The sequence below is a fragment of the Podarcis erhardii genome (assembly GCF_964252035.2).
Source record: "Podarcis erhardii genome assembly, chromosome: 4".
Taxonomy (NCBI): domain Eukaryota; kingdom Metazoa; phylum Chordata; class Lepidosauria; order Squamata; family Lacertidae; genus Podarcis; species Podarcis erhardii.
In genome coordinates this window covers 85341149-85355478 of record NC_138508.1, presented here as the reverse complement: position 1 = coordinate 85355478, position 14330 = coordinate 85341149, and the positions used below count along the sequence as shown (strand labels likewise).

The 14330-nt window shown below is 42.0% G+C and overlaps 1 protein-coding gene across 7 annotated transcripts in view; it reads right to left on the bottom strand.

The window, feature by feature from the left end:
- NALCN (sodium leak channel, non-selective) overlaps nucleotides 1–14330 on the bottom strand; it is a 198389-nt gene that overhangs the window by 34870 nt on the left and 149189 nt on the right. For 5 of the 7 annotated variants that reach the window (XM_081857956.1, XM_081857957.1, XM_081857962.1 and 2 more), the window contains 3 exons: nucleotides 3912–4048; nucleotides 2539–2680; nucleotides 1375–1461 (listed from right to left, as the gene is read on the bottom strand). In XM_081857956.1, the coding sequence (XP_081714082.1) occupies nucleotides 1375–1461; nucleotides 2539–2680; nucleotides 3912–4048 (366 nt within the window). The remainder of the gene's footprint in view (nucleotides 1–1374; nucleotides 1462–2538; nucleotides 2681–3911; nucleotides 4049–14330) is intronic. The other 2 variants (XM_081857958.1, XM_081857959.1) reach the window with 1 other exon arrangement.

Sequence of the window (14330 nt, the reverse complement as noted above, 5' to 3'; positions counted from 1 at the left end):
GTCTGCGCAAAGCTGTGGCTAATCACCAGTACACACAACCCAAGGATACAGCTGCTTATGTTGCATCCGGGTTGTTATTTTTCTTACCTCAAGCTGGTAATTTAGATGGAATACCCCCAACGGGGTCCTGCAGAAAACCCAAACTGGGGCAGTATCACTCTGCCCCGACGAGGACTTCTCCCAAGTAGCACAGGAATTCACAATGGTGGCTGGCGTAGTGTTAAACTCATGCTTAGAACATGGTTAGTGGTTTGTGTGTTTGTACAGAGTAGCACATCACTGTATACGATTGGATGGCGTAAAGCAGCTCTCACTGGTGTCAGATGCTGTATACCTGAAGGAGCGTCTCCACCCCCATCATTCGGCCCGGACACTGAGGTCCAGCGCCGAGGGCCTTCTGGCGGTTCCCTCATTGCGAGAAGTGAGGTTACAGGGAACCAAACAGAGGGCCTTCTCGGTAGTGGCGCCCACCCTGTGGAACACCCTCCCTTCAGATGCGAAGGAAATAAGCAGCTATCCTTTCTTTAAAAGACATCTGAAGGCAGCCCTGTTCAGGGAAGTTTTTAATATTTAATGCTGTACTGTTTTTAACACTTGATTGGGAGCCGCCCAGAGTGGCTGGGGAAACTCAGCCAGATGGGCGGGGTACAAATTATTGTTATTGTTATTATTATTATTATTATTATGCCTTTGGGGTTGTTAAAGAAGTTATTGGTGGATTTGTGAAAACCTTATCAGGGGCTTCTGCTTTTGTGTGGCATGGATCATCTCACCTAATTGTATTCATTCATGTTAGACTGGTTCCACTCGCAAGTGTGACAAACTATGCATTGTATTTGGCCAACAGCATCAATGCGCAAGAATGGCAGCCACAAATGGTGCACTGTGGTGTTTTTTCTTAATGGCAACTATTTTTCTCACCCTGCCCCCAGGAATGGAAAAATGTAATGTCCAGCACGTTTTCGATAAAACCAATGGAAGCTGCTGCAACCATAGATAGCAGCAAAAGTAATGGTTAAGAAAACAAAATGGAAATAAATGGAAATAATGAAATTGATAGGAGAGGAATGAATGAATTACCGAGTGAATGCAATTTTAGTGAATGAATAACAAAACAAAAGTAAGGACCATGAATGAAATCAAATGGAGTAACCAGCTGATTCCCCCCTGGCATGTACCATACTAATTCAGACATTATGTTGTACAGTAAGTCTTATATACCTATGTATTCATTACACTTATGCTTTTATTATCCATATAATATTACTATTTTTAATGTAATCAGTCACAAAGTGAATGACTGAGTGAATGTTAGCTCCGCTTAACGGCTTAAAGCTATTGATGGCTATCTTAAATAAACAGGAGGTGAGCTACCTTCCAGCGGTCTTCCAGAAAGGACAACAGCATCCTGATAAGGCTGGAGATCCCTGTAATCATGATGTCAGCTTGCCTGTCATGCAACTTTGGACAGAGTAAAGAGAGAAAGAGGCTCGGCGGACTGAACTAGAGGGAAGAAAACTATGAGAACTTTGGATAAAGAGAAACCTTTGGGCAAAAACATCTGCAGCACCTCTGTGCATTCATTTTGGAGAAAATGGAAACTCGTGAGATGTTGGAATAAAGAAAGGGGGCATGATTTCCCAAAAGACCCTAGGGCCACCATAGTTAGAAACCTGCTTTTGCTCAACTCCTAAACAGCTCTCCTTTATTATTTTCTAGGTTCTCTGATTCGCGTTGGAGGAAATATAGATAGCATGCACAAAGGAAGCTACAGCTGTCAGCATAATTTTTGTGGTTGATTTCAGTGTTGTGTGTTTAATTAACATCTCCCATAGCTCATGCTTGTTTGTTCTACTGTGCACACAGTCAAATATTCAGGTTTTTTTAAAAGTTATTATTTCAAATCTGTGTTAGAGGGGAGAGATTTTGGAGAATGTCGGTGCATTTAAACGGGAGGTTGCTATGGTAATGGTAACTATAGAAAGCCAGAATCAGTAGCAAAATGCAACCTAATGTTCTACCCACATGGGCAAATTTCTCACTGAGTATACAAAACCATCTTACACTGAGTCAGCCCACGCACTGCCCAACTTTGTCTGGCAACAAAGGCATTGAGCAAAAATCTCTCCCACATCTATCTGACTAGAGACTCAACCTATGCATGGGGAATCTGTGCTCCTTGGCATGGTACTGCAATCACCTAGACAGCATTTGGCCAGGTGTGCTATTTCCCCCTGTTCTTCAGGTCCTGTATGAAATCAATGTATGGAGCATAACTATTTGCTTGCAAAATGTGTTGATGGGAGACTGCTGCATGGGTGGACACAACACCAGATACCCATCTCTTCCCTGCACTGGAATGTCATCATGGAGTTGTTAATATTCAGAATCATAACAGAGCTTTAAAAGGAAACCTCAAATTAGCATCAATCAAAAGTCTAGGGTCATAATTACAAAATCTGTCTGTCATGTTGGACAATCAAGGTTCTATGTGCTTGTACAACTTTAGTTTATGATAGATATGGATATGCTGTTTACCTTCTGGTCAATGTATTTGTTGTCTTCAATTGCCAACCTTTTAGAATGGTCACATGAGGAGGAGGAAGCTGATGGAAGCCTTCTCAGTAAACAAGTTGTGTCTTGCTGTTGTCGATCAATAAATTGCTTCATAAAGCTTTCCCTTAAGAGTAAAAAAAAGAGAGAGAAGGCTTTGAGGCAAAGCTCCTGATTCACTTTATTTATAATTTGATAGTATCTGAAAAAAATCCTGAATAGTCCATATGCTAGTACAAAAGATAAAATGAAAACGATACAAGGCATATTATACATAATGGATTTTGATTTGATCAGTGAAGTAACATTAAATTTGTATGTAGCTACACGACTGTCTAAAAAAACCTTATGTTCTTCTTTAACCGTGCTTTCCTTTAAATATTTATCATTTGTTTTGCACTTTACCTCTCTGTCTGATTCTGCTATGTGCTAAATTCCAAGTTTTAAAACCTCTCATATAATCCATAGAAAGCATCCTTTCTCAAGGAAAAAAAAGACATTTCGGCAGGAATTCAAAGAACATGTTTATAAAAAAGGGTTTTGTTAGACCATACTTTGCATCAGCCAGATTGTGGTTTTCAATTTGCTTGTTAAGGCCATTTACTTGGCTGCATTTTGTTCTAATGGGACAGAATCATAGCTAACGCCCCCCATTTATTTATTTATTTATTTCATAAAATTTATATGCTGCTTGAGTGTGAAAAACAAATCCCAAAGCGGTTTACAAAATATATTTCAATTATGTCTTTCCTAACATTCTAATTATATAAAGCAGAATGTTTAACCCTGAGGGTAAGTATTAATGCAACTTCTAAACATGAAATTTCAGATAAATGTGTTTATATTGTGCAGGGATTACTATAGTATTTGGCAATAATTTTAAAAGACAATAGATGTGCTGTTCTAGCTTTCTTGTCAATTGGAAGACTCTTCACTCCTTTGGAAGCAAAACAGATACCCTTTCTAGGTTGGTTCACGGTACAGATAATGCACCGGTAGTGGGCAAACAAGCAAAAAGGGGAAAAGGAAGAAAATGAGTATGTGGTTAGGAGAGAGACCCAAAGAAACAAGATGCGTCAGTATGGTTAAAGGGACCAAAATGTGATGTCTGTGATTCAAGCATTAAGTGTTTTGCAGCCATTTTATACTTATTTTTGGTGAAGGGGGGGCTGTTTGGGGAATTGCATTGGCCCCAAACCACCTTAATTTGGCCTTGTGGAACGGGATTGATTTCGCATTCTTTTTTTTAAATGAAAAAGACACACATTGGAGAAGAGAATCTAAAGAAAACTTCAAACCTATCTTAAAACGCTTTTCACATTGCCAAGCACTTAAAGAGAGCTGAAAAGTGATACTACCTTATTTTTGGGACTGTAAAATCCGAAGGGAGCTTGGAGATTTTTACCATTTGAGGTCTGTTAGGGAATTTTTCAAAGATCCGTAGGCGCAGTGGGAGCTTTTCCTTGGTATCTGCATTTGCCTCACTTTGCTTCAGCTAAATAAAAAAACACACACATAAAGATTAAATAAACCAGGAACAAAGTCTTGCTTTCCCCCCGCCCAAAGAGCAGCAAATGCAATCAACTGAAGAAACACACGGTGGCAGTAAAGAACTACAGTTGAGACTTCTGTTCTGACATTAATTTCTTAGTGTTTCAGAACTACACACACAGTTAAAACTGCAAAAAGTCCTTTTCTTGAAAGATTTAAAAATGCAAATAGTGTTGCAGTAAATATTTCTATTTCCTTTGTGTAGTTTTTCACAGTTCTCTCATACTCTACAAGGAAAACATACTTCCCTCCCTCTTATTAGACCTGTCAGTTGTAGATAAGTGAAATGTTGTATATATCAGGGGTTCCCAATTCTTTTGGCACGGTGACCCACAAGTCCAAACAGACTTCATATAGTGACCCATCATTACACTGTCAGGTGGATTTTGGACATTAGGTCTTTACCAGCTGTCAGTTTCTTGCATTTTAACTGCAAGTTTGCCTATTTTATAACCATTACCTGAGATGCCCAAGCAAAAATTTGCTTAAAGCTTTATTAATGTGGATTTTGTTTAAATATTTATAGTACTTACAAGGTTATTCATAGTTTTATATATGGGAATGTAAGAACAGCTACCATCTGATGGCAGGATATTGCTTCCCAAGTTATAAAAACATGGTTATGCAAGCAGTGTATAATGAACTATGAATATTTTTAAATTGCTTTATTCACAATAAAGTCCGTTCTGGCAAGTATCAGTGGAATGGCCAAGCTGGCATATTGCCAACAAAGTAGATCAATGCAGGGCTTGATGGCTGTCTGACATAATCTCAGATCATTATTAATACATAGGGGTAAATATATTATTTCTTATTTCACCCAAGTAAACTTCAACTCAACTTTGGCTTAACTATTCACTAATCCTGGTGGCAGATTTGGCGATGGTTTGCCACAAGGTGCCTTTGGCCTCTGCACATCAGGAGCGAGCTATAATAATCTTTCAATTTCTTACATGAGCACCTTGTGGAGAACTGTCCACGGCCCACTTCTGACCCACAGGTTGAAAAACACTGGTATGTATCACATACTTAGCCAATGAGAAAAGATATTGTCTGACTGCACAATACAGGTGCTCAGCAAACCATATTTTATTCTTCGTGTGCCTCTTCCGCAAGAGGTCTGAAGGGTGGCAACATAAGAACAGGTATTTTCTGTGGTGGTTCCCTGCTTGTGGAATGCCATACCCAGGGAAGCTTGTCTGGGTGCCTTTGTTGCATATCTTTAGGCACCAGGAAAAAACATCCTTCTTCTCCAAGTCCTTTAGCTAATCAAACAATCAGTTCAATTTTAATTTTAATTTAAAAAAATTTTTTTTTTTTTAAACTGGAGGGTATTTTTTTGTTTTGTTTTTATGGGATGTTTTGTTGTGTTTTTATATTGCAAACTGCCCTGTGATCTTTGGGTGTAAGGCAGTTTAATAATAATAATAATAATAATAATAATAATAATAATAATAATAATAGGACTAGGTTTGTCTCCAAAGACAGTTCTCATGTAGAGAGAAGTCACTAAATTTTTAGCAGACCAAGCAATCCAGCATTGGAATTCCTTGCTGACCCTTAGGGAAATGCCACTCCCTGCTAATAAACTTGAAGGCAATATAGGTGGCTCAGAATTTCAACTTCTGCCACTCAAGGACAAAGTAATTGCTATACCAGCTAATCCTGGAGTATATTTGGGGAAGAAAATGGGGTTGGAAGAAGGTAAAAGACAAAACAGCACATGAAGAAGAAGACTAGAAAAGAAGAGTGGGTCCTTTGCTATTAGATTAGGTAAAGGTAAAGGGACCCCTGACCATTAGGTCCAGTCGTGGATGAGTCTGGGGTTGCGGAGCTCATCTCACTTTATTGGCTGAGGGAGCCGGCGTACAGCTTCTGGGTCAAGTGGCCAGCATGACTAAGCCACTTCTGGCAAAAGCAGCACACGGAAATGCCATTTACCTTCCCACCGGAGCGGTACCTATTTATCTACTTGCACTTTGATGTGCTTTCGAACTGCTAGGTTGGCAGGAGCAGGGACCGAGCAACGGGCGCTCACCCCGTTGCGGTGATTCGAACCGCCGACCTTCTGATCGGCAAGCCCTAGGCTCTGTGGTTTAACCCACAGCAGTTAGTACACCACTAAGCAGGTTCCCCAGACAATCCTACTGAAATGCCTCTTAGAAGCCTAAATGCTTAGAAGCCTAAAGAAAGAGTAACCCACACAGGGGGTCCATGGCACCATTCACATAACAAAAATGACCACAGAAATATATTTTTTCTTTTATTTTCAAAAGTAGGGGCTCTATGGCTTGACTTTTGAAAAACCGGGAGTCCGCAGTACTTAGTAAGTGGGAACCACTGCTCTATGGGCACTGGTGGGAAAACTCCTTCCTTAAACAGGCACTGATGGCTAGTGGCAAGTAGCTAGAAACACACCCCATGTATTTGGGCATCGGTTGGAAAGAAACGGTTGGTTTGGCAGAATGTAGCTAATAAAGGAGAAGGAAGTCTTAGCACACCCCCAGGCCAAATGCAGAAGCTATCTTCTTTGGGGACGACAACTTGTTATTTAAAAACATAGCCCTTTATGGTAATTGTCAGGGAACTGCCATCAGAGCCAGAGGCGGAGGGAAGGCTCCAGAGGGATGCCGGAGAGGGTCCCAGCAGGGAGAGAGGCAGCCCATCTGCTGGGGAAGGAAATCAGTGTAGCACCAGTGGAGAAGGGGGGCAGATGGGGGAATCGGTGAGGGGGCTCCAGGACTCCTCGCCAGAGACCAGCGGGGAGAGCACGGGTCCTCCATTGCCCACACCCTCCCTGCGCAGAAGACTTCCGCGCAGGGAGATTAGGCGGAGACTAGGCATCAAAGAGCTTCTTTGCTGGAAGAAGTTCAAGAAACGCCCACTGATGGATTCTGCCAGCGATTGAGACAGCCATGGGTGAGTGGCTGTCCGGACAGAAAGGGTTCACCCAGGTAACCCAGCCAGGTGTGGCGACAACTTACGCACGAGCAACCCCCTAGAACCAGTACAGTAATGATTGCTCACTTCCCCACACTCACCATGCATATTTGTAAATAAAAACAGGTATCCCAGTGTTATAAGAATTTTAAGGTCTTATGTACAGTGGTACCTCGGGTTAAGAACTTAATTCATTCTGGAGGTCTGTTCTTAACCTGTAACCTGAGGTACCACTTTAGCTAATGGGGCCTCCCACTGCCACCGCACTGCCACCGCGCGATTTCTGTACTCATCCTGAAGCAAAGTTCTTAACCTGAGGTACTATTTCTCAGTTAGCAGAGTCTGTAACCTGAAGTGTCTTTAACCTGAAGCGTCTGTAACCCAAGGTACCACTGTATAGAAAATAGATGTTCATAAATGTACCCAGTAAACACATACAAATATGTAAACCACATGTCTGAAACCCACAGAAAAGTCCTGAAACCATTTTCTCTCTCGCAAAATGACCTCAAATATTTCTCTGCAAGGTCGAAGGAAATGGGAAATCTCCCCATTGTCTCTTTCACAAATCCTGTCTTAAGGGCATATTTAAGATATGAACAGGGTGTGAACCTGTGACCTGGATTCAGGAATTGAGTAGTTATCATAACAAAAGAGTGGCCAGGATACCTATGTAATCCAATCAGGTAACCTGGCAGACAGGAAGAAATAACACACTCAGATTTCCGCCCCTTCTCTGACGTATTAAGGGGGTTGTCTTGGGCCACCCCCCTTCTGTGATGTATGTATGATGTTTCTGGGAGTGGTCTTGGACTTCAGGGCAGGCAATTTAAAATATCTATATAAGGGGTTGCATGCATGGCTCAGGGTCCCCCCCTTCCTGTGTCTGCGGGGGAGGGGAGCACCTTGTTGCAACAGCTTTAATAAAGATCAGGCTTACTACCTGCTTTGCTTCTCAATATTCTCTGGTTGGTCTCTGTTATTTTCTCCTACTGATAGAGAACCTACAAAAGGACTCTATATGGGCTCTTGGGTACCCCATAAGGGAAAAGGAGCAGTTTTTTCCTCATAACACCAGAAATGCCCCAAGGTTCCAGCAACCCCACCTCAGAAGGAAACCTAACCTAGCTAAAGGCTGCCCCCTAAAACTTTCCATCACTTGGGAAAGTGGGGCAGCCACCGAACTATATACTGTAATTAGATTTCAGCACAATCACCAGGACATCTGATGGAGAACATCTAATCACAGATAAGGGCTTGAGAGCGCCTGAAGGGCAGGCACTTGCTCCCGCTCTCAGCCTCCCATGTGGAAGGATAATGACCTCCGAATAGCTATCGCTGCTGCAAACAAAGGGCCCCATGCACCGAAAACACTTTTGAGTTTGAGTATAAACAAAGGGTGCAGATTAATGATAGTGTAGCGCGCTGAGGGAAAGGAGTCCTTTAAGGGCATTGCAAGGGCCACAATTATGTTCAACCTTATCTTTGCTAATGAATTCCAAGGGCGGAAACAGCATAGTAATGAGAACGGCTTGGATAATAGACCGGGGGATGCTGCAAACACCTGCGAGAATCAAAACCAGAGCGGTGGTTTGAAGATCATAAAGCAGCAGCGGCAAAAAGGTTCTTTTAACCAAAAAAACCACTGCACAGTAGTATTTGGGTGGGGGGGGGGAAGGGAAGACATCTGGCATGCACTGAAGAAAGGAACATGACTTGAAAGGAGCTGGGAAAACCCGTACAGCAAACAGTTGAGGTGGAAGCGTGGGGCAGGGAGACAGGCTTAACGAAAAGGTGTTACCAAAAGGAAAATACAAGATAAGTTTGCACCGTTTAACATTCATATCGTAGTAGCAGCCCAACAGCTATGCGGCTCTTGGCAATGCAGGAGGACATAGAAACAATTTGCAATGGCGGCAGCTGGACCCAGGGAAACAAAATGGCTAGGAGCTCCACGTGCCAAAGGGAGCTTTGGACATTTTTCTATCTTGAATAGGATTCCAGCACATTACACAGCAAGGCTGAGAAAAATGTGAAAAGCAGGTATTTGTAATATGGCTGGTGAGGGCCGCTGCTCAAAGAGTCGAAAATCTTAGTGGACATACTGAAGCCCTTTGCGCATATAGATGAAGGAGCTGTTTGGACTGGGCCATCGACTTCTGAATGCCACTTTAAGGCACAGAAACATGGGATTAAGTGTATTGGGGAGTTAGGACTGTAAATCATGGACATACAAAGAATGAGACTGAGGGGAAAACAGAATATAGAATTGTGCATCATTAGAGTAGTGCAGAACTATGCAGAGTGGATATATAGTTGAAGAGGGGCTTTTGAATGCTAATATAAAGATGGCTCCGGAAAGAAGGTGAGAGTGAGAGATAGCTGCATGCTAAAATTTAATAAGTCATGGCTAAACCTAGAATGGGGACACGGGTGGCGCTGTGGGTTAAACCACAGAGCCTAGGACTTGCCGATCAGAAAGTCGGCGGTTCGAATCCCCGTGACGGGGTGAGCTCCCGTTGCTCTGTCCCTGCTCCTGCCAACCTAGCAGTTCGAAAGCACAAAGTGCAAGTAGATAAATAGGTACCACTCCAGCGGGAAGGTAAATGGCGTTTCCATGCACTGCTCTGGTTCACCAGAAGTGGCTTAGTCATGCTGGCCACATGACCTGGAAGCTGTCCAATAAAGCTGGCCAATAAAGCAAGATGAGCGCCGCAACCCCAGAGTCGGCCACAACTGGACTTAATGGTCAGGGGTCCCTTTACCTTTAAACCTAGAATGAATGGCTCATTTTGGGGGGCTTTCTTCCCACTAGCTGATGATGATGATGAATCACACAGTCACTGTGGCAGCCTAAGAGATGGGGCAATCTTGTCCTTCATACAAATGTGATACCACAGAGTGTCTGAATGAGAGCCACTGTTAAGAAGACATCCCAAACGACAGCATAATAGAAAGGTGTTGACAGATTTTCATATGAGCAAAAAAAAGAGAGAGAGAAATTAACATTTATTTTGGAGCCTTGTAGCTAAAGAGAGGAGAACAGGCAAGGGGTTACATAAAGACATCTTGTGGAAAAGAACATAGTGATTAATAACATGTTAAAAAAATATTCTAAACTCAAAGCCATTCTGCAGTACATCTCAACTTCCGCCGTGCTGAGATAATGCTACCTACTGGGCAAAGCAAGGCATTTAACTTCACTTAGTGACTCCAAACACGTTTTGGGGTAATATTTCCTCTGCATGACACACACCTTCTTCAACCTTCACATTGTTCCATTTATAGAAATTCTCAAACTGTTCTACCTTCCCAGCCCACAATGGCACCTGAAGTCAAAACTGACCCCAATTCTCTATCTATCTATCTATCTATCTATCTATCTATCTATCTCTCTCTATCATCTATCTATCTATCATCTATCTATCATCTATCTATCATCTATCTATCTATCTATCTATCTATCTATCTATCTATCTATCATCTATCTATCTATCTATCTATCTATCATCATCTATCTATCATCTATCTATCTATCTATCTATCTATCTATCTATCTCTCTCTCTCTCTCTCTCTCTCTCTCTCTCTCTCTATCTATCTATCATCATCATCTATATCTATCTATCTATCATCTATCTATCTATCTATCTATCTATCTATCTATCATCTATCATCTATCTATTATCTATCATCTATCTATCTATCTATCATCTATCTATCTATCTATCTATCTATCTATCTATCTATCTATCTATCTATCATCTATCTATCTATCTATCTATCTATCTATCTATTATCTATCACTTCCCACCACCAATAATTTCTCCCTTTGAACTCCATGTATACTCTAAACGAGTTGACGTCTAGTGTTGCAATGCCCTTATGTATGTGTGTAATCTGAGGGAGTTCAGTTTAAAAACAACCCTGTATCTCAGGATGCGCTTAACAAGGGAAAAATAGCAACAGGTGCCTCAGGAACTTTGGCCAGTGGGAGAGGGATATGAATACCCTGAATCAGGGTGGTCAGCAAGATTTGACACCCCCCCTTTAGCCCTTGTTCTGCCTTCCCAAATCCAGGTATGCAAGGTGCTGGACTTCTGACAGATTCCTCCTGCCTCCTTCCCAAAGCCTAGGTAGTGCTTTCCCAGGTTTGGGAAGAAGATGGGAGGGTTCTAGGACCCTGCCAGAGCCTTTGCCTCCTTCCTAAAGCCCAGTGCCTCAGTTACCCGGCTTTGGGAAGGCAGTGTGAGGGCTGAGGGAGCTCTTAAATTTGGCGTCGCTTCCCTACCTGCTGGGTTCTAGGTTCAAGCACTCTTGCAGCCCCCTTGGTCTGAGAGATAATGACACCACAATTTAAGAAGGATGTTGACAATTTGGGATGTGTATAGAGGAGGGTGACCAAGATGATCAAAGGTCTGGAAACTAAGCCTTATGAGGAGCGCTTGAAGGAGCTGGGTTTGTTTAGCCTGGAAAAGAGGGGACTGAGAGGAGATACGATAGCCATCTTCAAATATCTTGAGGGCTGTCACATGGAGGAGGGAACATGCTTGTTTTCTTCCTCTCTGGAGTGTAGAACTTCAAGTTGTAAGAAAGGAGTTTACAGATTTCAGAATGTCCAAGTGGCTGCGAGAGGAAAGTGGTGATGGATTTTTTTCTTCACCTAACTTGTCTTGGGATCTAAATCTCTATGGAGGTTGAACAAGGAGAAACATATGACTTAATAACAAAGCAACTACTTTATATTGACATAGCAATTTAAGTCTAACTATTCAGAACAAGGACTTGAAGGGGGAAGTGCACGAGTAAGGCAGGTATTAATGCTGGAGTGGGTCATTAAGAACCCCAGTGCTTGAGGCAATACTTCCTAGTATGATTTCATATTTTTTCTACATTAAATTTGAGTCACTGACAAATAAAGATTTCTTAAATTATGCTTTTACAGAAATCAAGGCTCTTTCTGTGCTGAGGGAGAGAGGGGGCAGAGGAGGGCTGGATATCTGCAAGCTGAATTGAGCCAGGGACCTGCTTGTAATATAGAAATTTAATCAATTAATTATTGAATGAATGATGTCTGAGTTATGCTTGTTGCTATTTGAACAGAGCTATGGGGGATGCGGGTGGCGCTGTGGTCTAAACCACTGAGCCTCTTGGGCTTGCCGATCAGAAGGTTGGCGGTTCAAATCCCCACAACAGGGTGAGCTCCCGTTGCTCGGTCCCAGCTCCTGCCAACCTAGCAATTCAAAGGCACGCCAAAAGTGCAAGTAGATAAATAGGTACCGCTCCGGCGGGAAGGTAAATGGCGTTTCTGTGAGCTGCCCTGGTTTCGCCAGAAGCGGCTTAGTCATGATGGCCACATGACCCGGAAAAACTGTCTGCGGACAAATGTTGGCTCCCTCGGCCTGTAAAATGAGATAACCTAGAGTCGTTCGTGACTGAACTTAAACTGTCAGGGGTCCTTTACCTTTACGCACCTATGCATGAAATACTCGCTGCAACCCTAGATACTCACTAGGGATTAAGAGCTTGTTTCTGTAAAGTTTTCCAATCCTAAAAATTGCTACATATCTCACTGTCTATATAACTAGTCTAAGGACCGTTACAATGGAGTGAATTTTGTAATCTTCATGCTACATAACCTGTATGAGAGAGGATTTTATGAGATTACTGCATCGTGTGTAGCTATATTTGAATTCACAGTGGCTTCCTTTTGCTAACTAAACTAAGCCTGATACCTATCAGTTGCCAGTTGTTAAAACATGCACACACACACACACAATTTGCAAGGATCAAATATATAATGGAAAGTTGTCCCCCCCTCCTTTGACACTTTCTTTTTGGGTATTTCCTATTTGAAACTGCTTGAAGTATAGTCTCCAGATAGCCATGCTTGGTAGCAGCTATGTGATTATGTTTAAAAATACACCCACGGAACATACTCAGTGCTACAGAAGAAATATTATATAAAAAGATGGGGTTATCCCAAAGTCATTCACCTCAGGATACATTACAATGAATGAATTGCAACCGAGAATGAGATCCGTATGCAGCACAACCTCTGGACACTTCCTGCAAATGTACCTTGAAACTTCTGTAAAATCTCCAAACTTATTATTACCTAGTTTCGGGCATTTTAATGCTATGTGCTGGTGAAAGAGAGCAATAGGAGAGGGGGAAAAAAAGATGAAAAAGCAAACACACATTCCAAATTGCAGCACTGCAAGACCATTCTACTTTCTCAGTGCATAATCAACTAACACACCCACTTTTGCTGTATCCTGTATAATGTGGCAAATGGGAATTTGAGCATCTCACCGTAGGGGCGACGCACAAGGACCAGATGTGTATAGAGTAAACTCCTACCACTTTGGGAGATATGAATACATTATCCCTCCCTTCCCACATTTCACAACTTGTATGAAAAGAAGAAACAGGAGTCATTAGCGTCTGCTTTGTTTACGCCTGTTTGTAACACCAGAAACCACCCCATATGTAGATACTGTGGGAGGAAGCCAATTGTGTTGCAGTAACCAGAAGAAATTTGACGCCCTAATGTTTCAGTTCAGCCCCTCCTCAGCAATTCAACATGATTGGTGGCAACAGATGAAAGTCTCCAGCTGATGTGTTAATAGATTAGCAAGTCAGATATACCAAAATGAGAATTAATTGAACAGATCTCTTGGCAAATTGGGAGGGGGGCGGTTATAAAGTGCCAGTGTGCTGATGGCAGACCCTGAAAAGTGCCTCTACCGTGAAACAAAAGGGCATAAATCATTTCATACAAATATGTAGCCTTCACAGAAGCTCATCTCAGTATGAGCAGAAGGCAGTGAGGATGGTCAGTAGTAGAGGAATCCTGCATGCAAATAAATACATGTGGTAAGAGGTAGGAAAAAGTAGTCTGAACTTTTTCTTTAAAAAAAAATGCTTTGTAAGTCCAAAAGCATAGCCAATAAAAGTCTGATCTGATTTAAAGCAAGACAGTCGTTCTAAACTGTGGTGGGCATGGCTTTGAGGTGCATTTCCTGAATTCTGAGGCATTGCCTTTGAGGGAAGACAAGATGTGTTGATAACACTTTTGTCTCACATTAGATTCTCTCTTGGTTCATATATTGGCTGACAGTTGCCACTTGTTTTTGGACTGGGCTTTGAGGCTTAAGTCATGTATTTGGGTTACCTAGAGCAAGCCTGTGGAATTATCAGATACATTACAGTATTCACATTTCTGTAGTTTGTTGTTGTTTCACTATAAGCTAGTAAAAGTTACATATAAAGCACATTACACCAC